At 37.9% G+C, this 23,660-nt stretch overlaps 1 protein-coding gene across 1 annotated transcript; it reads left to right on the forward strand.

The window, feature by feature from the left end:
* Positions 1–220: 220 nt before the first annotated feature.
* LOC107805455 (uncharacterized) lies at positions 221–18,521 on the forward strand. Its single transcript, XM_075225055.1, has 7 exons — positions 221–643; positions 3,830–3,915; positions 4,772–4,918; positions 5,027–5,135; positions 17,061–17,184; positions 17,688–17,961; positions 18,172–18,521. Exons 1-7 carry the CDS (start codon positions 514–516, stop codon positions 18,277–18,279), a joined length of 978 nt encoding a protein of 325 aa, XP_075081156.1. The 5' UTR covers positions 221–513; the 3' UTR covers positions 18,280–18,521.
* The last annotated feature ends 5,139 nt before the right edge of the window (positions 18,522–23,660 follow it).

Here is a 23,660-nt window from a genome sequence, read left to right on the forward strand (position 1 = left end):
TCCCTCCAACTCTGATTTTCTTCTTGGGGGTCTACAAATATCTATGAGATTTTTTTTTTATTTTTTTTTTTTGGTTTTTCAACCAACAAGTAGGAGAATAAACCAAAAGAAAAGTTATGAAAAATAGGGTAATTAATTAATCACGAGAAAAAGTAAAAACGTGGCTATTTTGGGAAGGGGTGATAATAATAGATGTCTTGATGTCTTCTTTAATTATGTTACACTTCTTTTCTCTTCGTTGGTTGTCATCCAAAACTCAGACAACACAGAAGAGAATAATAAAACAACCTCTTCCCTAAAACAAACAAAGTATATCACTCGAGGGAAGAGAGGAGAGACCCATTTCATAAAGTGTATGTATGTATTTTTGTACATGTAAAATATTTATCTTTTCTTAAAGAGAACAAAATAGGGGTCTTAGGGTTTTTGATCTTTCTTGATGATGGTCAATTGAAATTTTTGATCTTTGTAAATTTGTAAACTTTTTTCTTTCTTGAAAATTGGGGAGAAAAAATGGAAATGGTTGATCAGTCCGAATCTTCTCCTTTGGTCCCACCTTCTTTGATTACTGACCCTAGCGATATCGATCTTGAAGCTGGTTCTTCTGAACAAATTCAGTGTAGGATTTGCCTTGAAACTGATGGTCAGTTTTTTTTCCCTTTGATCCTTTAATATTTTTTTTTCTTGGTTTTGCAGTTTGTTTATTATTGTTTGGAATATCAGTTGGTTGAAGTGTAATATTTAGGATTCTTGTGTTGTTTGTTACTGTAAAGTAAGCTGCTTTAGGTGATTCTTGAGGCTCTGCTGTGGGAAGGAAAGTTATTTTTGGTGAATTTGTCTGGAAAATATGGGGTTTTTTCCCTTTTACTGTAACCCCAAATTTTCCTTAAAAGAACATAACCGTTAATATTTTTTTCTTCTGGTTTTGCAGTTTGTCTATTATTATTGGAATATTAGTTGGTTGGAGTGTATTATTTGGAATTCTTGGTTGTTTGTAACTGTCAAGTTAGCTGCTTTAGGTGATTCTTCAGGCTCTGCTGTGGAAAAAAGAGTTTCTTTTTTCTTTTTCTTTTTTTGTGTGGTGAATTTGTCATGAATATGTGGTGGTTTCCCCTTTGTGTACAAGTCAAATTACATTAGGATTCTTGTGCTGTTTGTAATTGTAAAGGAAGCTTCTTTAGGTGTCTTTTGAGGTCCTGTGATGGAAAGGAAAATTTTGGTGAATTTATCTTGAAATACCGGGTTTTCTCCTTTTACCATAAACCCAAACTTCCTTTACAAAAAATCCCTTAAATGGTACAACCCAAGTGTGCAAGTCACATTAGATTTTACTACGCATTGGTGAGAGGCATTGTTTTTATTGGGCTGAAAAATTTGTAGATGTGGTGGGTATTGTCTGATGACACGGGAAATGAAAATGAAATGAAAATGCTATGTGATAGTGCATCTATTCTATTTGGATTTGTTACTTATCCAAATAGTGCATCTATTCTAGTTGGCTAAGAAAGAGGCAAAGCTAGCAGTTACAACGGCCAAGACTGCAGCTTTTAGTCGTTTGTACGAGGAACTCGAGGGCTGAGGTGGGCATAAGAGTTTGTTCAGGTTAGCCAAGGCGCGAGAAAGGAAAGTGCGTGACTTGGACCAAGTGAAGTGCATTAAGGACGAAGAAGGTAGAGTTTTGTTGGACGAGAGGCTTATCCGTCGGAAATGGCAAACCTATGGTCTCTTGAACGAGGAGGGGGACAAGAGCATTGTATTGGGTGATTTGGAACTCTCCGGGAGTTATTGTGACTTTAGGTATTGTAGGCGGATTAGAGTTGATGAAGTTAAGGGGGCTATGCGTAAGATGAGCAGGGGCAAAGCAACCGGGCAGGATGAAATTCCGGTGGAGTTTTGGAAAAGTGCGGCCAAGGCAGGCTTGGAGTGGCTCACTAGGTTATTTAATGTCATTTTTAGAACGAAAAAGATGCCCGAAGAGTGGAGGTGGAGCACGATGGTTCCTGTATACAAGAACAAGGGTGATATCCAAAATTGCAATAATTATCGGGGTATCAAGCTGCTTGCCGTACTATGAAAGTCTGGGAGTAAAGTGGTAGAGCTAAGGGTGAGGAGGAGTGTGTCTATTTTCGACAACCAGTTTGTGTTTATGCCGGAGCGTTCAACTATATAAGCCATCCACCTTGTTATGAGATTGATGGAGCAGTATAGGGAGAGAAAGAAGGACTTGCATATGATGTTCATCGGCTTAGAAAAGGCGTACGATAAAGTTTCGATGGAGGTTTTGTGGAGATGTTTGGAGGCTAGAGGTGTACCTGTTGCCTACGTTAGGTTAATTAAGGATATGTATGATAGACCCCACTCAGACCATTTTCCGGTTATGATGGGGTTGCATCGGGGGTCGATACTCAGCCCTTTTTTTGTTTGCTCTAGTGATGGACGTACTGACGCGCCACATCCAAGGGGAGGTGCCGTGGTGCATGATATTTGCTGATGATATTGTATTGATTGACGGGGCGCGAGACGGTGTGAACGCGCAATTAGAGGTATGGAGGCAGACCCTGGAATCTAAAGGTTTCAAGTTGAGCAGGACCAAGACAGAATACTTGGAGTGTAAGTTCAGTGGCGAGACTCAAGGAGAGGAAGGGGAGGTGAGGCTGGACTCATAGATCATCCCTCGGAGAGGGAGTTTTAAGTACCTTGGGTCTATTATTCAGGGGATGGGGAGATTGATGAAGATGTCACACATTGTATTGGGGCGGGATGGATGAAATAGAGACTCACTTTCGGTGTTTTGTGTGATAAAATGGTGCCATCGAAACTTAAGGGTAAGTTCTACAGAGTGGTGGTCAGACCAACGATGTTGTATGAGGCTGAGTGTTGGCCAGTCAAGACCGCTCATGTCTAGAAGATGAAGGTAGCAGAGATTACAATATTGAGATGGATGTGCGGACACACCAGGTTAGATAGGATCAGAAATGAGGTTATTCACGACAAGGTGGGTATTGAGGATAAGATGCGGGAAGCGCGACTTAGGTGGTTTGGTCATGTGAGGAGCAGCACAGACGCCCCGATGAGGAGGTGTGAGAGGTTGACATTGGAGGGCCTACGGAGAGGTAGAGGTAGGCCAAAGAAGAGGCGGGAGAAATGATTAGGCAAGACATGTCGCAACTTCAGCTGACCGAGGACATGACCCTTGATAGGAAGGTATGGAGGTCGAGGATTAGGGTAGTAGAGTAGGTAGTCTAAAGTGTTCATAACAGTAGTATTGACACGCAGTCTCGCTTTCTGTTGGTAGTAGGTTTTTATGACTAACCGTTGTTTTCTTTCATTGTTGATCACCTTACTATCTTGTTTTTTTATTCTGCTTTTATATGGCTTTTTGGTTTTGTTCCTTCTTGTCTATATTTTCATTATTGTCCCTTCTTGTCTATATTTTCATTAATGTGGTGCTTATGCTTTCCTGAGCCGAGGGTCTATTGAAAACAACTTCTCTATCCTCACAAGATAGGGGTAAGGTCTGCGTACACACTACCCTCCCCAGATCCCACGGTGTGGGATAATACCGTGGGATAATACTGGGTATGTTGTTATTGTTATTGTTGTTGTACTTATCAACATTTTTATCTGTTCGGATTTATCAAAGAAATGAAAATAATAAGAAGCATTTAATGAAGAGGTGGCTTGAATTTTTGGTCGTTTGGTGAATGCTTGTTATCCAGGTCGTCTTTTGTTTATTTCATTCGATAGCATATCACATTATTGGGTTATATGCTGAACTTATGCTATTTCAGAATTGGGATACCCACTAGGTTTTATTTTTCCTTTTCAGGTAGGGATTTTATTGCACCTTGCAAGTGCAAGGGTACATCAAAATTTGTTCATCGGGACTGCCTTGATCATTGGCGGGCGGTGAAAGTATGTGTTTTAGCTTTTGAATCTGTATTACTTAAGCAGTTTTAACCTTATTATTGTCGAAGTCGCATTGTTGCTTTTGTTTTTGAAATGCAATTCATCAAGTCATGCCTTACTTGGAACTAATTTGTACCTGTATTGATGCATTAAAGCTTATGATCAGGTTTTGATCAGCATCATGTGTACATATATTGTGGTGGTATAGCTTTTGGACGAGCCACTTTACTTACAATAGTCAATTATTTGTATGTGCTTTTCATTTCAACATGCACCGTCTGTAGGTGTGATACCATGATGAGTGAAGGTATTAAAAAGGGGATGGGGTACACCTAATATTATTTGGAAGGAAGTTATCTCGAAAGATCTACAATCATTTCGAGTCCATGCAGACTTAGCGAATGATGAGGCACATTAGAAGAAAAAGATTTATTTAGGCGATACCAATTGGATGGTTATACATTTTAGTCATTTTAGTTGAAAGGTACTATGCTTCTTAAGAGTCTTTAGTCCTAGTAGAGATTTTTACGCCAGTAAAAAATATAGAGATTTTTGGTACTTTTTATTTTGTGTAATGCTTGTCGGAGATGAATTTTAAATGAAAAAATATGGTCAGTGATGATTCATATAACCAATCCCAGATTGTTTTGGATTGGGATGTAGTTGTTGTCTTTTCATTTCAACAGTAAGATTCAAAATTATCAAGTTGAGGCTTTGCTTTCATAGAAGCAATGACTGCATAAGTTGCCTGATAAGTTCCAAGCAATTTACAGTAATCAATAATCACCAGAATTGAATTTATTTTTGTTAGTTAAATCATTTTATCTTTTACAGGAAGGATTAAATTATTTATCTTTTACAGGAAGGATTTGCATTTTCCCATTGCACAACTTGCAAAGCTCCCTATTACTTGAGAGTTCATGTTCCTGCTGATAGAAAGTGGCGAACTTTAAAGTTCCGATTCTTTGTGACTAGAGACATTTTGTTCATCTTTCTCGCGGTTCAGCTTGTAGGTGGTTGGCCCTATTTACAGTGTTGTTCTTTGATTTTCTTAGATATTTCTTTACCTAATTTTTGCAGAATATATCCAATTGAGCGCTCACCCTCTTTGTTGCAGGTTATAGCCTCACTGGGATATTTGGTTTACTTGATTGACACCCACCATAAGTCTTGGTTGCGTATGACTTGGGGGTTTGATAGCGAGCTAAGCTTCTACTATCTATGTGGTAAGACATCTCGAGCTTTCCACTAGTTATATATTCGTTAAATCTTGATGTTATCTATCAAAAAAAGAAAGAAATCTGATAAGTCATGGTATTTTCTGTTGTCTTGTCCTATAAGTTTTTTTTTTGTGCCAATCTTCTTTAATCTCTCTTTCTCTCTCTCATCTAAATCTCTTTCCGGACAAAATGAAAATAGTTATACATAGTTGATATGAATGTTTTGAGGAATCTTGCTTGGGGTTTGGATTATAGGTTCGGCCGAACTAGTAGCTTTGGTCCAAACCCTGTATCTGTCTTAAAAAATCCATTGAATATGTAACAAATATTATTAATCCATTGAATAAGGAACTTTAAAGACTAGAATCCCGAGCCCGTAAGCTTAACATCTTGGCACCGCCTTTGTTCTTGCTCCTCTTTATATCTTCTCTCAAGGAACGGAAATTATATCGTTCAAGGAGCTAAAGATACCATGCTTGTTTTGCTTCAATTGGTAGGCAAAATTCTTCTATGCATCAACATCCTTTAATCACCTGCTGCTCCAATAAGAATTTTTTTGTATACTGATCACCAAATAGAAAAAAGTGATATAGAGACCCTGAGTGATCATCTGATTACCTAGTGTTGAGAAATGGTTGACCCTAGGGGTGGCAAAATGGTTCAAAGAAAACAGTTAACCACCCATATTATCCATTAAAAAATGGGTTGGATAATGAACTATTTAAAAACGGGTCAAATATGGATAAGAACCATATTATCCATTTAGAAAATGGATAACCAATGGGTCTAACTTTTACATTTGTAAAGCCTCAATTGGGGGTTCCTCAAGTTAGGGAGACTAAGAATTCTCCCAAAAGTGATCATATGTAAGAAGTCATGGATAATATGGTTATCCATATTATCTGTCGGTTAACCCGTTTTTTATCCGTATTAAATATGGGTCGGGTCGGATAATTTACCCGTTTCTTCATTACCCGTTTTCAACCCGAACCATATCCGCCCCGCCCCGCCCGTTTGCCACTCCTAGTTGACCCCATATAAGCTCATACTAAAGAATCTCATTTCATGGCAGTCAACCATATCTAGAAGAATGAAAGCCTAACCTCCAATGTACTTGAATAAACTTTTTTTTGATAAGGTATGTACTTGAATAAACTTATAGTACTTGCAGTCTAAAATTGATGAGCAACTCCTTAAAACAAAGAATAGTTCAATTGTAAACAAAGCAACAATATGCTCTAATTTGTAGAAACAGTGGATTCTATTTCCTTAATAATATACCAGTATCTTTATTCTTACAAGAGCTTCAAATCCTCCAGCAGGCCTGTAAATTTATTCTCTATAGGTAACTCTGGCTTGCTTTCACTTGACATTCACTCGAAATAAGATAGAACAAAAAAAAGGCGCTGAAAGCCTAATCATATTCTTGCAAATTATTTCTTTGTTTCACTTTATATGTCTTCCTTTATAATTTCTTTTAAAAAAGAATGACACCTTTCTATTTAGTTAATTTTTCATTACAACATTTTTTTTTACCTTGAGGAGATTCCATCATAAGAATTACATGGCATGGTTAAGACCACAAGGTTGAGAGGGTACTTTTGATATGCTATATACACATTTAGTTTAGGGCCACAAGATTAAAAAGTTCGCTTTACATTTTTGAATTTTGTGCCTAGTCAAACTAAGACATAATAAAATGAAACTGAGGGAATAGTATATCTTCCTCGAAAACAGTCACTAATACTTAAAAATATTCTTCCCAAATGACCAAGAAAATACATTCTTCTTTTTGTATAAAATTTTAAGGGCCAATTTAAATAAATCTATTTTGATTCAATTGTTTAAATACTATTAACTGATGTAAGATTAAGGTCTACTTTGGGCATACAAATTCTTTATAAAAGAAGTGAAGAGGGAAAGCGACATCATAGTGGTTGTGTTTGAAAACTCCATAAATATAATTAGGGATTCATATGGTCAATGATAATAAATATTTCCTCCATCCCAATTTGTGGCGATGTTTGACTCGACGCGGACTCGCGAAGCTTAATAAAGAAAGGAAAACTTTGAAACTTGTGGTGTTAAAACAAGCCATATATATTTGTATGACTATGAATAATCTCACTAATGGTATAATAGGACACTTAAAGTTAAATTGTTTCTAAATAAGGAAGTACGACGTTCTTTTTGGAACTGACTATTAAGGATAGAGTGCCACATAAATTGAGATGGAGAGAATAATATTTTATTAGAAATTTCTAATCCTAAACGCATCAAATCACCCCCCCGCCAAAAAAAGAAAAAAAAGAAGAAGAGGCTATTATGTGCCCATAATTGTTTACCCTAGTTATGGATGAGCTAATCAACACATTATAATATGAATTCCCATGATGTATGCTATTTGCAGATGGCATTGTACTAATTGATAAAACCAATGAGGGTGTTAATCAAAAGCGTTGACTATGGAGCTCTTTAGAGTAAAGGTTTTTAGGGTAAGTAGAAGTAAGATGAAATATATACATTGCAAGTTCAGTTAACATAAGAAGTTGAAGTTGAGGTGAGATTAGACGGGATTGTGCTGCCTAAATCCAAACAATTCAAAATATCTAGGCTCGTTGTTGTAGGACTATGGAATGATCACCTAGAATCAAAATGGGATGGTTGAAGCAGGGAAATAAGACCGGGTGTTATACGATAGCAGGATGCTTCTCAAGCTGAAAGGTAAGTTCTATAGAACAATTTAAGACCAACAATGCCATGTGACACTGAATGTTGGGCTGCTAAAAGTCCAACACATCCACAAGATGAGTGTCTCAGAGATGCGAATGCTAAGATGGATGTGCGGTCAAACAAGAATCGACAAGATTAAAAATGATCCATTTGTTAAAAGGGTGCAAGTGACACACATCGAGGATAAAATGAGAGAAGGTCGCTTGAGATGATTTGGTTAATGTTTTGTGCATATCTCCAGATGCACCTATCCATAGGTGGGTGAGTGAATATGTTTAAAAGGACGAGGCAGACCTAAACTCACATGGGAGGAAGTTGTCTCGAAAGATTTATGGTCTCTTAGAAATAATGCAGACTTAGTGAAGGCACAATGGAAGAGAAAGACTTGTGTAGGCGATGCCAATTAGTTGAGAATATAGGCATGTTAACATATTTACTTTAGGTCCTATACTTTAGGAGTCTTTTGTCCCTGTTAGAGATTTTTATGCCAGTGAGAGATATAGAGAACTTCTAATACTCATTTTTTTACTAGTACCCAAGGGTGTGGCCTGGTGATCAGTGAAGTGGGTGAGAACCATGGGTTTCAGGTTTAAATTCCAGCTGAAGCAAAAACACTAGGTGATTTCTTTCCATTTTTTCAAGTCTTGGCGGAGAGTTACCTGGTACCTGTTGCTGATGGAGGTGGCAGGTATCCCGTGAAATTAGTCGAGGTGCTCGCAAGCTGTCCCGGACAACAACAACAACAACAACAACAACGACCCAGTATAATCCCACAAGTGGGGTCTGGGGAGGGTAATATGTACGCAGACCTTACCCCTACCCCGAAGGGTAGAGAGGCTATTTCTAGGAGACCCTCGGCTCAAGAAAGCAACAAGAGACGATATATTAGTACCATAAAAACGCATAATAAAATAACAGCAATATAAGAGATATGAAATACAGAATACGAAATACGAAATAGATGGCTGGTATAGTAAAAACTAGCAGGTAAAGCCCTGCATCAATAGACGACCAATGACATTCTTAGTCTAACTCCTAACTGACTAGTCTCACTCTATTGTGCTGTAGAAATATTCACAACTTTCCCTTAACCTACAACTTTAATGCTCGACCTCCATAATTCCCTGTCAAGGGCCATGCATGTCCTGTCTGATCACCTCTCCCCAATACTTCTTAGGTCGCCCTCTACCTCTCCGCGTGCCCACTACAGCCAGTCGCTCACACCTCCTCACCGGTGCATCAGTGCTCCTCCTCTGAATGTGCCCGAACCATCTGAGTCTTACTTCCCGCATCTTGTCCTCCATAGGGGCCACGCCCACCTTCTCTCGAATATCTTCATTCCTAATCTTATCCATCCTTGTATGCCCGCACATCCACCTCAACATCCTCATCTTTGCTACTTTCATCTTCTGGATGTGTGAGTTCTTTACCAGCCAACATTCAGTTCCATATAACATGGCAGGCCTAATCACTGCTCTATAAAACTTACCTTTTAGTAACGGTGGCACTTTCTTGTCACACAAGACTCCCGACGCTAACCTCCACATCATCCACCCCACCCCTATACGGTGTGTGACATCCTCGTCAATCTCCCCGATCCCCTGAATAACCGATCCAAGGTACTTGAAACTACCCCTCTTGGGAATGACTTGAGAGTCAAGCCTCACTTTAACTCCCGCTTCCGTCGGCTCAACCCCAAATTTGCACGCGAGGTATTCCGTCTTCGTCCTGCTCAACTTGAAACCTTTAGACTCAAGAGCATGTCTCCAAACCTCTAGCCTCTCATTGACGCCGCCTCGTGTCTCGTCAATTAGAATAATGTCATCAGCAAATAGCATGCACCATGACACCTCCCCTTGAATATGATGAGTCAGTGCATCCTATCACCAGGGCAAATAGGAATGGGCTGAGCGCAGACCCTGGTGCAACCCCGTAACCACTGGAAAGTGTTTAGAGTCGCCTCCTACTGTCCTAACCCGAGTCTTAGCTCCAGCATACATGTCTTTAATCACCCTAATATAGTCAACCGGGACCCCTTTATCCTCTAAGCAGCTCCATAAGACCTCCCTAGGAACCCTATCGTCCGCTTTCTCCAGATCAATAAACACCATGTGGAGATCCTTCTTCCTATCCCTGTACTGTTCCACCATCCTCCTAATAAGGTGGATATAGCTTCTGTGGTAGATCGCCCCGGCATGAACCCAAACTGGTTGTCTGAAATAGACACCGTCCTTCGCACTCTCATTTCTACCACTCTCTCCCAAACTTTCATGGTATGACTTAGTAATTTGATGCCCCTATAGTTGTTACAGCTCTGGACATCATCTTTGTTCTTATACAACAGAACCATTGTACTCCACCTCCACTCTTCAGACATCCTATTAGTCTTGAATATAACACTAAACAATCCAATAAGCCATTCCAAGCTTGCTCTACCCACACACCTCCAAAGTTCAATCGGAATTTCGTCTGGCCCGGTAGCTCTGCCCTTTCTCATCTTACGCATTGCCTCCATGACTTCATCGATCTCAATGTCCCTACAATTACTTAATTCATGGGACTGTCGGCATTCCTCAATTCCCCAAGTATAATATCCTGGTCCCCTTCTTCAATTAGAAGTTTATGAAAGTAGGTCTGCCACCTCCTCTTAATCTGGTCATCTCCCATCAAAACTTTGCCGTCATCATCTTTTATGCACCTCACTTGGTCCAGATCCCGAGTTGTCCTCTCTCTCGCCTTAGCGAGTCGGAATAACTTCTTCTCTCCACCTTTGTTCCTTAGTTCCTCATACAGACGAGCAAAAGCTGTCGTCTTAGCCTCTGTCAATTATTAAAAAAACTCTCTTTTTTTTGGCTATTTTGTATGATGTTAGCCCGAGATAAACTTAAAGGTGGAATGTTATTAGTGAGAATTCATATAGCCGACCCAACTTATTTGGGATTGAGGCGTAGTAGTGGTTCTTATTATTGAGAATGCTAAACAAAGGATGATGTCAATTGGATTTAAAAATACATTTAAAGAAGTTTCGAAATGGCAAACTACTCTCTCATGATGGACATTGCTGGAGAGATCTCATAGATTGTGTTTTCTGCTTCAATTGATTAATTTGAAAAGAGGAATAAATATCTAGATCAAGTTGGCGAGTAGGTTTCACAGATTAGTACCTTTGCTGAAAATGATAACAAGCTAGAGTAAGCCTGTGGAGGGTGTACTAAGAGGAACTTGAAAGATTCCACGAGTCTTTTTTATTTTTAGGAGAATCCTCCACCTAACTATTCTTAAGGCCACTGGACACCTTTTTTTATTGTTAATTTTTTAAATAATCAAGAAATTCCGAGCAATGGCATAAGGTTTGAAACTCAATGGATAATGGGCCCACCCATCTTGCCTTCACTTAAGTATCAATTTTATATGATTTGAGTTTCTACTATTTTCTAAAATTGATGAATACTTTACGCTAAATGTTTTCTCCTCCGTGAATTTTGGTTTATCAAATCAGTTGGGCTTATTTCACGTTGAATACTGCTTAAATGCATTTAGTTTGTTTCTTTGCACCAGTGTTCAAAACCATTTCTTGACGTGTAGCACAGTTAGTTTACGTTTGGTTTGTTTCCTGAAAGTATCCATGCTAATCTAAGGAAGTGTGAATTGATTTAGACTGTTTCGTTCCATGTATGAATTTTGTAAGTATAAATATTGTCATATTTCTTAGATTTCAAATATCTGGGATTAGATAAATTAATAACAGTAATCAGGATAAGTACATGTTAAAGTACCTCATATTATAATGATTGTGCACATACTTGTCATGTGTGTTGAGCAATGGCATATGTAATCCTTGGATATTGAATTTGTTTTGTAAATTGAGTAAATAGTATACACTAAAGTGTCCTATTCGGATTGATTTATGAGACTTCTTCACTCCGCTACGGGGGATATTACTAGATTATGACATATAATAGGTTGCCCAAAGGGGGTTTATTATGTGTTTAAATTTGATGTTTTTGATGAGGGCCGTTATATGATAATATTTTTATTTAGTAAATTTGTTCTGTCCGCCTAAAGGTGATAAGTTCCTAATATTGAAAAATTTTCTTGCCCTGGCCAAAGGGATGGTTTCTAATATTGAAATATTTTTTTGCCTAGCTTAAAGGAGGGCGACCTGTTGATGCTGTTGGACTCATTGTTGTGACAAAATCATTATTCTTATACCTTGCTATTCCCATTCATGTTATGTTATGTACAATTACTATTACTTTGAACAACAACAATGCTGAAGTTGTGGTCCTATCAAGGTCCAACTTTAGGATATAGGAAGGAGGATTTTGAATTTGCTGAAGGCATGGTTGATATAGATCAGGTTTTGCATGAATATAAGCCACCACCTCTCAATAACTCTAGCACAACTGCTGAAAGAGATAATTATACAATGCGAGAAAGATCTAATAGGCTATGCATCCTCGCCTTTGGAAGGTCAATTGCTGAACATCTCAAGAGTGGCTTGCGTTATACTGTTAATGTTAAGAAATTTCTTGCCCAAGTGAAACAAAGATATCTTGTATCCAACAACGCTGAGATCGGAGAAAATGAGTAAACTTGCAGGATGAAGTATAATAACAATGAAGGGGTTAGGGATTATATACTTAAGATGGTTCACTTGCAGTTTAAACTAAAAGCTCTAAACATAGCTTTAAACATAGTTCTTTTGGATGCTTATTGTTCACTCTGCTCTTAACTCCTTGCTTGCTGGATTTAGCTAGATGAAAACTGCCTATAATACTCAGAAAGGAGTTTTGGTCAATTAATGAACTCATCTCAAAATGTGTTGTTGAAGAAAAGAAAATTAGAAAAGATAAGGGTGAGACTGCCTTACTTGTTTCCAATGAATCGAAAACAAGCTCTAGTAAAGGACTTAGGAAATTTCAAAGGTTTGATCATCAAAGTTTTAAGAAAGGTCAAAATATTTTACATGCCGTTTGGTGTTCTGGACTTCTTTATGTATGATGACTAGACCATTGAAACTTATTAAGTTAGTAGAGCTTGCTTTGGAATCATGGGAAACAAGGAAGTCAATCTCGCCCATCTCTTTTTTAATTTTTCCTCTTTGACAACACATTTCGAGATGAGGTCATTAATTTTTCGAGTCTCATATTGAGTGTTATAGGTTGTTTAATCTGGCTAAACTCAACAAGCAAGGAGTTAAGAGCAATGGGAACAATATAAGCATTCGGAAGAACTATGTCTAGAGCTATCAGTTTAGACTGAATGTAAACCAGCTTATGTATAACCTTCAACCCCTCCAGTGTTATCATACTTCGGTCCAACATGTTTTTCTCATTAGATCTCCGGTCTCGGCCTTATTGGATACAAGGTATCTTCGTTCCACTTAGGCAAGAAACTTCTTAGCATTGACAGTATCAAGCAAGCTGTTCTCTCACTTAGCATAATTATCTCTTTTAGTAGTTGTGCTAGAGGTGGTGGCTCATTTTTCACACGAAGCTTGATCTATATCGTCCATGCCTAAAGTATATTCAAGATCGTCTTTCCATCTTTTAAAGTTAGGCCCCGGCATGAACTTCAACATTGTTGTTCAAAGTCCAAAGTGATGGTGTAACTGTACATAACACCACATGAATAGGATTTATCATAACAACAAAGCATAAGAATGATGATATTATCACAACAATAAGTCCAACCGCATCAATAGGTTGCCCCCCTCTGGGAATGGCAAGGAAATATTCCGATATTGCAGAAATTCGATGTATTTTCTTATGGAACCTAATTTTATTACAACATCATGATTATTCACTTCCGTAGAATTTTAATATGAACTAAACTTTTTACAATATAAATAGGAATGGCAGGCGGCGCGGGGCGGGTTCTGTCTGAACCCGCGAAATTTAGACCCGCCCCGCCCCGCATAGGAGTTAAACCCGCATTCACCCGCCCTGCACTCCACCCACGTTCACCCGCCCCGCCCCGCACCCGCATTTGTTTTTTAAAAAATTCTTTCTTTTTTAGAAAGCTAGACTTAAATCTGATTTTTTTAATAAAATAATTAATTATATCCAAATTGTTCTTAAATTCCCATCTTTTGCCTCTAAATCTAGTGTTTTTTCCTATAGAACAATTAAACTCCACCCTCAAATCCCATAAATCACGGCAAAAACACATTAAATAAATAAAGACAGACACAAAGTATTTCCCCGTTGATAATTGTGGAAGCAGCAGGAAAAAGTGTCTACATCGAACTTGAACGGTTGAGCCTAACTTTAATTATCACATACGACAATAACACCAACAATTCACTCACCACTTATGAAATAGACTTGAGAAAGTCTGCTTCTATACAGCACTCAGAAGTTTAAGTTAATTTATATCATATGATGTAAATAATAATTACAGAATCAGTTCACTTTTGAGGTAATTATAAGCAATTTTTGTATGATAAATAGTAATAATTGATAACTTGATAAAAAATGATAATTAACATGATATCATAAGTTAAAATAAACTAACAATGTAAAAATTATTTATATTCGTTTTCTTCTTAAGTACTATTTATTTTTGGCTAAACTTAGGAGAATAAAGGAAATGTTGAATGTTGCAAACCTGAGAGCAGAAGGCCAAAGAGCAGAAGGAAATGTTGAATGTTGCAACAGGGAACGTCAAATTAAATCCCACCGCGACCCGCCCCGCCCCATTGCCATCCCTAAATATAAATGGAACACCAGCCAGAGGCGGTTATAGCTCTTGGCTCAATTTTCTCTGTCACACGCATAATATTTGTATGTGCGAACGAATATCTGCAAAAAAATTGAAAACCACAACACATACTAGCACCTAAATATATACATATATGAAATAAACTGCACCACTCCGATTCTACCACTCTTAAGTTCTGGGTCCTTACCAACTGCTTATTCTGACATGTACCCACTGCCTGTTTGCCATAGGTAGTGAATATTTCCTGAAGCCTTTATCCACAGAGTGTTGTGACCACGGTCAGCTACCTAACTGTGATTTGTGATGCTGTTTGGTATGATCTAATTTACCCCAAATATGTGGACGACAGAAGTTTGATATCAATTTGCAATGTATCAGCAAATATAAAATACCAGATGACGTGTGTTCTCATTATCAAGTTGTCATTATAGAATCCCATGCTGCACTCCATACAAACGCTGTCCAGTCATGTTGTTCAAAGTGATGGTGTAACTGTACATAACACCACATGAATAGGATTTATGCACCTTTTCGAGTTTTGCTAGGCCAAACTGCTTTGGAAGGGAACAATCTCCTCCCTTTTGAGGAGTCTCGTGTAAAAGGTTTTAACAGAAAAATTACCTCCTGGGTGTGATGAAAAATTGTTATTCAGAATTTATACTTTGCAGCATTCTTAGAGCATAATAGAAACATGTCGCACTTAGATTACTAGCAAAGATTAATAAAGCACGTGCATGAATAGCTTTATAATTGGATATTAGGAACTACAAAATTATCTGCTGAAGCACCTGCTCTGCTGATGCATGGGATGGTGCTTAAGCTTGGAAGTCAATGATAGTAGTTATCGTTGGGAGGATGAAAGATGGTGACTTATTGGGATTACGTATTTCAACGGGCTTTCTGTGTTTCTAGAAGTCATTAAGTGTATGTTTGGTAGCTAATATACTTTAAGGGGTAATCCTTGTTTCTAGAGGACGTTAAAGTGATGCAGGGTGGCTGGTTAACATTCAACGGAATTATAAATGATGGGACCATGATGGAGTCCTATGTTTTCCTTTTCATCTTTTCTTTTGCAACTAGGTTATGGTTTTATTAGCAAATGTGCTTACGTAGTGTTTTTGTTTTCTTTACAAGAATATTATAAATAAACTAAGTGAACCACTGATTTTGGTCCCCAAAACCAGCTCCACCCATTAATAGGTTCTATCAAAATAAGAAAGTAACCAAAAATAGTGGGAAGTTGAGAAATGGTGGAAAAAGAAGATAAAAACACATAGATCTGAGTATGGAAGGTGGAAAAGTGGACGAGGTAGGTCTACAGTCAGTCACATGTAAGGGAAGTAAAAAAACTCATATAATCTCTCTGAAGTAATTATACTTTCGCAACAGATTTGTTGTCCAGATTTGAGGGAACTGGACAGTCTTGTGAAATCTGAATCAGGCAGGATGAGTTAGTGGGACCTAGGGTTCAGGAAGGAATGAAGGTTTTAACCCTTGTCTAGTTAGTATGCGAGGTGTGGGAAAAATCAGCACAAAAGGGCCAAGCATGTCATTTTGCAAGTTTTTCCGAAGGGATACAAGGCTAACCGCAATCTAACTAACTCCACTCTGCAAACAAACAATTTTACGCAATCTAGGTAGTTGTCAATCTTGATTTGATTTTGAGTCCCCTCTTATGATGGGGTAGGAGGAGCTTGAGTTGCTATCACAAGTCTAGTTTTGTTAGGAATAGGGATAAATTAGGTTATTTGGTTTTGGAGGATGGAGGCGGTAGGTTGAGGAATAGAAATAGGTTAAATATGTAAAGAAAGGGACTAAAACAGCCTCTCTACCTTCACTGGGTAGGGGTATGGTCTGCGTACACACCACCCTCCCCAGACCCCACATGTGAGAATATACTGGGTATGTTGTTTTTGCTAGGTAGTCGTCAGTCTTATAACACAACCAAATAGTGGATGAGTTTTACACACTCTTATTGCAGTCAGCTATCAGAGTATTTTGTTGTGCAAAATATTTGTATGGCTATCCCAAAGTATTTATGTTGTAGGAGTTCAAACTCTGCATGTGCTTGGACAGCTTAGACTAAGCATTGCTGGGTTTTCACCTTTCTATTCCTTGTGATGAAAGCATAAAGCAACCATCAGCTTCTGCGACAAAAATACTGGAGCCAACTCAAATTTACAGGAGAAAAAGAGAAACAGGAGCAAGCGATATGGAGAAAGAGGAGATTAATCATTGCGGCGACACTGGTCTGTTTCTTGCTCATCTCGGTGCAGTAGCATTAATCTATTTCTGCCTTGGGAAGAGACGTCCTATTCTTTATGCTCATTGAGGCCTGGAAGGAACATTGATGGTTCACAAATTTAAAAGCAAATGTTCGATGATATTTTAACTTCTAGTGTATCCCCTCCCCCCCAAACCAGGGCTAAAAAAAGGATACTAACTTTAAGGTATCGATTTGACAATGTGCAGGGGCACTGTTATTTTTCGCACTGCTAGGCCTATCTGGTTGCTTCATAACCTGTTATGATCGAAGAGTGCGCAATGATTTGGCTCAGCCTTGCCGGGAGTTGTGCCTATGTTGCTGTCATCCTGGGTACACAATCTCGACTCTTATTATTCTTAGTAAGCTTAACACTGCACTCTTCTTCCTTGTTTCTCTCGCCCATCAATCCAAGAATCGAGAATGAAGGTTAATCCATGCAGAATAGTTTTTTCTTTACATGCACCCAAGGGTGTGGCTTAGTGGTCAATGAAGTGGGTGAGAACTATGAGGTCTCAGGTTCAAATCCCAGCGGAGACAAAAAATACTAGGTGATTTCTTCCCATCTATCCAAGCCTTGGTGGATAGAGTTACCTGGTACTTGTTGCTGGTGGGAGGTGGCAGGTATCTCGTGGAATTAGTCGAGATGCGCGCAAGCTGGCCCGGACACCACGGTTATAAAAAAAAAAAAATAGTTTTTTCTTTACATCACTTTTGCACTCTTGATAGACTGCAATATATTCAAAAGTAATTAAGCATTGTCCATAAAGCAATTAGTATTGTACTCTTGTTTTTTATGACTGGTGCATCATTGTTATCTTATGATGCGCTTGCAGTATGTGTGCTGACTGTCATTTGCCTGGAACACTTTGTATGTGGACTGATTGCACAACCTGCTTTGAGGGTTGTGCTGGTGCCGCCAGTGAATGTGGAAGTTGCTTAGGAGGTGCCGGTGAAGCTGGGTTGCCACTGATATTTATAATGGCTTTAATCGTGCTAGGACTATTTACTGTCATCGGCATATTTTACAGCGTATTGGTTGCTACAATGGTTGGACAGAGAATATGGCAGAGGCACTACCATATACTCGCAAAAAGAATGCTAACAAAGGTGAGTTAACCCTAGACGTGTTCCTTTTATCTGCTCTACACTCGTTCGTTTTCATGAACCCTTTTTGTTGGGAGGTGGTTCATTGAAATGTTAGATACAATAAATCCTCGCGAATGTGGAACCAGTCATAACTGGCTGCATGATGAGTACTACAACTCTTAAGATGTTTATCAGCAGCTACCTAACAATATGTTTCTTGCTCGTTTGAAGGAATATGTTGTGGAGGATGTCGATGGTGAGGTAAATGGTAGCGATTGGTCTCCACCACCTCTGCCACCGGAGCATGTTCAGCAGCTGAAGTCACTTGGACTTTTGTAAACTTTGAGGATTTTGACATGAATGAAAAACTCCATAATATTGGGGCTCACATCATGTGCTTTAGTATAAGCAAGATCTGCAAAAGTGTCTTCTTCCTGATTAATAGAAAAATGCGATTCAACCCGATATTGTTCAATTATGTTCATAGTTTGAGACTGATCACATGTAATTGTTGACAAAACTGATCGTTAACAATCTAAATGAAGTAACAGCTGCAATGTTGGTTTATATGTTTCTTTCAATCAGCCCCTTGTAGTAAGTTCTCTATTGATACTTATTTCTGTTTTGAAGGTGTTGTTTGGCAGGGGGAACAAGTTATCCCGAAATTATAATGATAATGATGGGATTGTAAAAGATTGAATAAATGAATATGTTTTTATTGGAAGGTGTTTGGTTCATTGGACTATAAATGGGATATATCGGGTATAATAGAAACATGTGTTTGGTATATATTAGATAAGTTGAGATAAACTTTTATTTTCATTTTTAACCTTGGATTGTTTAAAAGACTTTGGGGTAAGAGTCTTGGAGAAGCCTATCTCGAGATTAATTGATTCCGGGATTATTATCCCATCCTCAATGTGAGATAGAATAATACCCAATGGTGGGATTAATTAATTTTGGGATTGTTAATCCTTGATTCAAGAAATGGAACCAAACTCGGGATAAAATAATTTTGCATCTAATTATTACCCTGAAGGATGTATTTGGGCTGGAAATGTTTCTCCCTTTCTATTGTTTTACTAATGGTTCTAATGATATACTCCTAACTACCCCTAATAATATCAGTTGGCTGATTGGCTTATTTGTCAAATCTTGATCCGTAGTAGTTGCAGAGATCTTGTAGATATTACTTTTGCTAAATTCAGGACAAACCATGTGGTCTCTCCACGTGCACTTCGTATAGATGGAAACATGTGGAGTGTCCTTTTTAAATTTCATAAAAGAGAAGTGAATGTTTGCTTGTTGATTGATATAAAAAATTGGTATGGTCTGATCTGTCTAATCTACCAACTATGAAGCCAAACTTGGTTTGGACTTTGGTTATACTGAATTTGTGTAGCATATCCAAATGGGATGTAGTCATGTATAAGTGCTGCTTCTGAAAAAAGATTAATCTACCTGCACTCTCTAGATACTCAAGCTTTATCCATCTTTAAAATTGATCGGTCTAACTAGTTTTCGGATTGGTCATTCAAAAATAGCCAGCGTTTGCCAAGTCATTGAAAAATAGCCACTATTTTGCTACAACAGAGACCGGTCCAACATAATAAACTGGAGTTCAGTGCACCTGTGCATGTACTTTCAGCATATTATACTGGACCGGTATACTTTACTGGCTCCAGTATAATATACTGGAGTTCCAGTATGCTTTACTGGAACTTCAGTATATTATACTGGAGTTCCAGCAAAGTATACTGGAACTCCAAACTCCAGTATAATATGTTGGAGTTCCAATATACTTTGCTGTAACTCCAATATAATATACTGGAGTATTTTTCGGATTTTGAACAATGGTTTCGTTCAGATTTATCTTTACATGAAAAGTAGCTAAATTTCGATGACTTTTGAAACTGTGGCTATTTTTGCATGACCACTTGTAATCTGGCTATTTTTGAATTTCTCCCTTATCCATCTTCCAAACTCAACCAGTCGATCAGTTTGCGTTTCAATTACAATCTTGTTGTGAATCATAAGAGTCTCTATGTCCAGCTATATACAGGAGGGAAAATTACGTGACACATCAAAACCCTTATACAATATTTACCATTCGTGGCTATAGTTTCAGCAAATTTATCATTCATAGCTATATTTGAATTTTATAGCAAATCTATGAAATGAGAGATTAATTGTTTGAGCTGAAACAAGAGAGCAACAAGCTCTCGCAGTTCAACTGGTTAGAGGGCCCGCTTAGTTAGCGCAATGAATACAGTCAATACCAGAGGCGTAACCAGGATTTTGCGGCAAAAGTTGCACGAGGCGCTCTATTTGGTCGTCCTTATTTAACCTATACCCACTTTTTAAAAAAGTTTTTAACTTGTACCCACTTTTAAAACAACTTCAGGCCTCTTTCTCCTCCTGCCTCTCCTCCTTTGTCTTCTTCTTCTTCTTCTTCTTCTTCTTCTTCTTCTTCTTTGGGTGACAATGATTTTATATGGTGATTGTGAATATATTTTAATATAGTTTAGTTTTACAATGGTGAACTGTTATGATGCTTTATTTTTTTTTTACTATTCCATATGGTTTCTTCTTCTTATTTTTCTTAATTGCAAAATGGGTTCACTAGATTTATTGTTGTTTTGACAAATTGATAATTGAGATTTGTTCTTGATGATATTTGGAGGTTATGTTTCAAATTTGAGCTCATTTGGAGTAGATTTATGTATTAAATAGTATATTCGATTGTTATAATTCGAAGAACAAATTTCTGTTTCTACGCAATTTTCACTTTAAACTTATTGACCTTAAGTGAATGAAAATGTTTGTTGCACTTCAGACTTTTTGGTCTTAAGTGCATCTGAAATGCAATTCTTCATTTCAGACTTATTGGTCGTAAATGTAGCAAAATATTTGTTGCACTTTAGACCTTTTGGCCTTAAGTGCATCTGAAGTGCAATTCTTCACTTCAGACTTATTGGCCTTAAGTGTAGCAAAACGTTGGTCGCACTTCAGACCTTTTGGCCTTAAGTGCATCTGCAGTGCACTTTTTTACTTCAGATTTATTGGCCTTAAGTGCATGAAACTATTGGTTACACTTCAGACCTATTTGGCCTTAAGTGCATCTCAAGTTCAAGTTTTCACTTCAGACTTACTGGCCTTAAGTGAATGAAAACGTTTGTTGCACTGCAGACTTTTTGGCCTTAAGTGCACCTGAAGTGCAATTTTTCACTTCAGACTTATTGGCTTTAAGTGCATCTGAAGTGCAATTTTTTTCACTTAGGACTTATTAGCCTTAAGTTCATGAAACCATTGATTGCATTTCAGACCTATTCGGCCTTAAGTGCATTTGAAGTGCAATTTTTTCACTTCAGGCATTTTTTTAACTTCAAACCCGATAAGTCTGAAGTTGATCGTAAAGTGGGTACGCTTGCAAACTTTTTTGCAAAGTGGGTATAGGTTCAATTGTGACCCCAAAACCGGGTATATATATAAAATCCCCAAGATGGGTGCACCACTACCATTTAAGTTGATTCTTTAAAATTTTGCCACGACAACAACGTGACAAGTAAACAACAATCAATATTATTACTACAAAAATGTATCATTTCTTTGACAAATGTCTATGAATAATTTTCCTACCTTGGAGAACTATCAATAGCTCTATTAGTAAAACGACATAACTGTCACACCCCTTTTTAACCAAACTTCACTAAACTATCTTAAATAAATAAAAAGATTTAGCAAAGCTCAAAAGGGTTTTTAATTAAAACGTGACAAAATTGTGTTCAAAAGGAAATAACTCAGAGTCGCCACCTGACTTTGATTTCAGTGTGCCAGGTCACCGTTTTTCTTTTAAAATGACTTTTCCTTTTAAAACATTTCAAACTCTAAAACTAAGTCCGCACCAGAAATTAGGGTAAGGGGATTCATTTGACTCGGGGAGAAGGTGTTAAGCACTCCCTGAGTCCCGTAGCTAGTACGGTTGCGTACATGATCAAGTTGGCTTTTAAAATATTCGAATTGGGGCGAAAAACACAGAAAAAGAGCAAAAAACAAACACACAAGAGGCTCGAGGTCGTCCCCATCTAGATTAAACAAAACAAGAAAATAATAATAGCCTATAATATATTCACTCTACCATGTCCGTCACGGCCTTCAATTACATTCGCTTAGGGGCATACCCCTGATAAAAGAACGCAAAAATACATATACAAACTCTACGGGGCATTCCCCTGATGAATTTAACTAAGGGAACGACCTCTCGCCTCAAAACTAACCAAAATCCTAAGGCTTGCCTACCCAAGTGAGGTCGGCCTAGACATACTCCTAGCGATTAATTTAACTAAAAGAGATAAAACAATGTAGAATTCATGCAATATCCGAAGTTCTTTGGCTTCATCAACATAAAAAGAATAATTTTCCTTTGTTAATTAACCATGACCAACACGTGTTATGTCCATTTGATATTTCCCTGCCCATCTGCTTTAATAATTCATGTCATTAGAATTTATCCTACTTCCATTCTTACCCAACAAATACAAATAGGAATGAAGCAAACAGACAATCCATAACTGAACATTTATCACATGAATTTCAAGTAGCAAGTAAACTAAGCACAATTAAGCATAATAGAGAAATTAATTAAAATAAGTGCTGAAATAATGTCAAATTTAAGAGGAGAAAGAGAAATGAACCTCGACCAAACTTCCGAACGAAAAATAGCAAATCCCTACCGGGACACTCGAACGGCGATCAACAATGGTAAACTCGAAACAACCACGGCTCAATCAAATTCCATGTTCAAAACCAAAATCTGAAGAAAATGAATGAAGAAGCAGAATTTTCTTTTTTTTTTGTTTGTTTTGTTTCTGATTTAAAAATGAAAATAAAACTTGAATTAAGAACTAATCTCAAGTTATTTTCATTCTTTCTTGTTTCCAGATTCTGTCCGATGGCTGCTGGAGCTTTTGCTCTCTCGTTTCCGGCGAGTTTGCCGGCGATGGGAGTGAGACAGAAACGAGAGAGAGAAAGAGGCCGGGGTCTGCTTGGAGAAGGGTTGGCGTTCTGGGTTCGGAGTGGATGTCGGCAGCTCTGAGGTGAGGGACGGTGGCTGAGGTTGGAGACGAAGCAAAAGGGGTTGTTTGGTGGTCGGAGAAGCAGCAGCCGCTGCTGGTTTTGTTAAGGGAAAAGGGTAGTCGTCGCTGGATTCTTGGAGATGGTGAAGTTGGCGTAGGGGATTGCGGGGGAAGGGAGATGCGGCTGGTTCCTCCTTTTTTAGTTCAAGACTAGGAATGGAAAACCTTGGGTTGAGTTTCTATAATTGGGTATTTTATATGAAGGTGGGAAGGGATGATGACCATTGGATTAGAAGGAAATAGATGGCTAGGATTAAATCTTGCACATAAATGGGCTAATGGGTTGGGAAGAATGGGCTAAGAATAATTGGGTTTAAGTTAAAAGAAAATGGACTCACACCTTTGGGCCTATAAATTTTCTTGTTGGACAAAGACAAACTCAAAAATCCTACCAAAATATTAATTAAACTTAGTTAAGTAAAAAAAAAAAATTAAAAATGAAACTACTTTTTTTTTGTATTTTTAAATGTTATAACAATAAAGTAAAAAGTAAAGAAAATAGACTAAAGTCATGATAAAATTAAGATACCATGAATAAAAATATACTAATTGATCTTAAACTAAAGATAAAAATATAGAAAAACG

Source organism: Nicotiana tabacum, chromosome 11 (genome assembly GCF_000715075.1).
Source record: "Nicotiana tabacum cultivar K326 chromosome 11, ASM71507v2, whole genome shotgun sequence".
NCBI lineage: Eukaryota > Viridiplantae > Streptophyta > Magnoliopsida > Solanales > Solanaceae > Nicotiana > Nicotiana tabacum.

Excerpts from the sequence above, each read along its gene's own strand:
- LOC107805455 (XM_075225055.1), top strand. The coding sequence starts at position 514 with ATGGAAATGGTTGATCAGTCCGAATCTTCTCCTTTGGTCCCACCTTCT. Across the intron at positions 3,916-4,771 it reads ATCATTGGCGGGCGGTGAAA|GAAGGATTTGCATTTTCCCA; the intron begins GTATGTGTTTTA and ends TATCTTTTACAG. Across the intron at positions 5,136-17,060 it reads AAGCTTCTACTATCTATGTG|GGGCACTGTTATTTTTCGCA; the intron begins GTAAGACATCTC and ends GACAATGTGCAG.